General features: G+C 47.1%; 1 protein-coding gene across 1 annotated transcript in view; it reads left to right on the forward strand.

Annotated features, from left to right (window-relative positions):
• Positions 1-1,605: 1,605 nt before the first annotated feature.
• The window catches only part of COQ2 (coenzyme Q2, polyprenyltransferase), a 17,768-nt gene continuing 16,419 nt past the window's right edge, over positions 1,606-2,954 (forward strand). Inside the window, exon 1 of the mRNA XM_007447531.1 lies at positions 1,606-1,858. Within this exon, the coding sequence (XP_007447593.1) occupies positions 1,606-1,858 (253 nt within the window). The remainder of the gene's footprint in view (positions 1,859-2,954) is intronic.

Below are 2,954 nucleotides of genomic sequence, written 5' to 3' on the forward strand. Positions count from 1 at the left end.
TGGGAAATAAGCGGAGGTGAGGGGAGAGTGGTGCATGTATAGAAAAGGCATGGAAGCTCTGTGCTCTTTCCCACATACCTTGCCCTATTTATCTGCTCAATCTGACTGTTCCTGAGTTATGTCCTTTTATAAAAAACTGATAATTAGGTAAGTGAAATGTTTTCCTAAGTTCTGTGAGTCACACTGGCAAATTAATCAAACCCAAGGAAGGGGTCTTGGGAACCTCTGATCTATAGCCAGTGTAGGGAAGCAAAAATTTGTCACCCCAAAATGTGTCTCTTTGACATGGAGATTTTTTTTTTTTTTTTTTTTTTTTTGCGGTACGTGGGCTTCTCATTATGGTGGCTTCTCTTGTTGCGGAGCACAGGCTCTAGGCGCATAGGCTTCAGTAGTTGCAGCACACAGGCTCAGTAGTTGTGGCTCACGGGCTCTAGAGCACAGGCTCAGTAGTTGTGGCACACGGGCTTAGTTGCTCCACAGCACATGGGATCTTCCCGGGCCAGGGCTCAAACCTGTGTCCCCTGCATTGGCAGGCGGATTCCTAACGACTGTGCCACCAGGGAAGCCCCAATAAGCTGGACCTGTGATGGGCTTCTGAAGTGGGGGTCAGCAAGCTTACAGAACTGAGCCTGCAACCTCTGGGCTCTGATGCAAACTCCAGATAGATAGTGACAGAATTGAGTAAAGTTATAGGACACTCAGGGGTCGCAGAGTTTCTTGATGTGTGGAAAATCCACACGTCTGGTGTCACAAGCCAAGTAGTGTTGTGGTAGAATACTGAGAGCAAACGCGGACAGGAGGAAGTGTGTGTTTTCCTTTACAAATATAAAACGAAATTTCCCAGGGCCTTGATTCCTCTGTCTACAACTGAACAGGCTGTGAGCTACTTTTGTAAATTTATTAAGGACCACCCCGTTGCCACCACCACTGGAGACAAGATATCACAGAATCACTGTTGAGGTTTTAAAGAAAGGTGCTGAAAGACTAACTCAATTCCCTAGAATACTCAAATTCAAATGAGAGACTTGCCCACAGTCAGTCAGTAAGTGATTAAATGGGATAATACATGTAAAGTGCCTGTAACCGTGCCTGGCACAGAGCGCTATCCATTAGTTGGCTATGATTAACCCCTTCGATCAGATATTCTAGCTACAGGCTCATAGCATCCCACACACTCGCTGCCTCTGGATTATACGAACTGCTTTGAATTGATAATCTAGTTTAAGGTTTTCACTTGTGTAATGCATGTCTGTTAACTCGGAGTACGATTTTAATGTACATTCTCGGATTTGGCCGCTTGGTGCCCTTTTAGCTTTAAAAAGGAAACAACTCAAATCAGTATTTTGGGTTCAGTAAGTTTTTCTCGGTGTTTTTTTTGTTTGTTTTTTGTTTTCCTGTTACAACTGCTACGTATTTTGATAATAGGAACTCCTTTACCTGAAGAACTCCCTTACAGGTCAAGTTGCCCGCAATCCTTCCCGTTTCACATTACTCGAAAAGCTCCGACCACCCGGTCATCCTGTGACGTCACTGCGCATGCCTGCCTGTGACCGGACGCTCGGGAATGACGTCAGGCCCCCGCGGGTCCGCGCTCTCCGGAGCGCCATGCTGGGCGCGTCGGGTACGGGGCTCGTGCAGGGCCTGCGGGCAGGGACGCAGGTGTGGCTGTGGGGCTCGCGCGGCCGCTCCCTCACCTTGCCGCACGCGGCCCGTGGGCTCCACGCGGGAGACTGGCGGCCCTCAGCCGGGCGGGGTCCGCTCGAGCGGCGGCCGAGCCTGCCTGCGGCGGCGATCGTGAACTCGGCACCCCGCCCTCTGCAGCCCTACCTGCGCCTCATGAGGTTGGACAAGCCCATAGGTGAGTGTGGACGGACGCGGCGGTCCGGGGGCTGCGGGCGCAGTGGAAGTGAAGCCCGAAAGCCGGGGCTCGGCCGCCAGGTGCCGGATACCGTCAAGACACCCGAACAGGGCGATCTCCGAGGTAACCGGCAGGCTGTCAAGCCTCTCTGAATCCTGAGCATGTGAGCTGGGCAAAAAATTCGCTCATTCCACAGTCCGTGTTTAAGTAGTGAATCGAACAGAAATTCCGTACCTGTATCTCTGCATTTGCGCAGATTGACAGTGTGGAAACACTTCTGGCTCTTTGGCAGAGCCAGACCAGATGATGCTGAGTTTTTTTAGCTCTTTGCCTTGTACCATCCGTCACACAAAGATTTAATTCATTTGGATACTGCAGGTACAGCATTTATGGACTGCTTATCAGCTCACAGTCGCCTCTTAAGGGAGGATTTTGCTGAACTTCCTATTTAAATGCACCTTTCTCCTCAGATTCTCTTTACCCCCCATTTTTCTTCATAGCATTCGCCACTAGCCGTATGCATTTATTGGTTGATACACTTCTCCAGTACAGTATAAGCTCCACTTATATGGGACTTTTATATCTAGTGTCTAGAACAGCCTAGCAGTAGTATTGAATGAATTAAGTCCTACAGCACTGCGTAGGCTTAGGGCTAGAAAGAGCTATGAAAACTTTGTACTTTCAAAGAACTCCCAGTCTAGTTTAAAAAGACAGAGTATTGTGTGAGTTGGAGAAGATTCGGTTAATAGTATTATGTATGTTAAGAAGATACAAGCCTGCTTGCTTTGGTTCTAAATAAGGTGACTGTAGGATTTTTCAGACAACTTATGAATAGTACTATTAGAATTCATTCAGCAAACATTTTTTGAGCCCTTACTATATGCCAGGAACAATAAATTGACAGTAGTAGAATTCCAGGTTCAATTCTTCTTTACTTAAATTCTTCTTTTGTGGGGTAATTTTATGTTTATTGTTTTATTTTGTTGAATTTTGATCATGTTAAAAAGTGGATCTCGTTTTGCAGAAAGGATTACAACTTCCTACAACCATGTCACAAACTACATTATTTCAGGAGGTTTCAGCAGGTAGCACTCTT

This window comes from Lipotes vexillifer, unplaced genomic scaffold (assembly GCF_000442215.2).
Source record: "Lipotes vexillifer unplaced genomic scaffold, Lipotes_vexillifer_v1.1 scaffold272, whole genome shotgun sequence".
Lineage (NCBI taxonomy): Eukaryota > Metazoa > Chordata > Mammalia > Artiodactyla > Lipotidae > Lipotes > Lipotes vexillifer.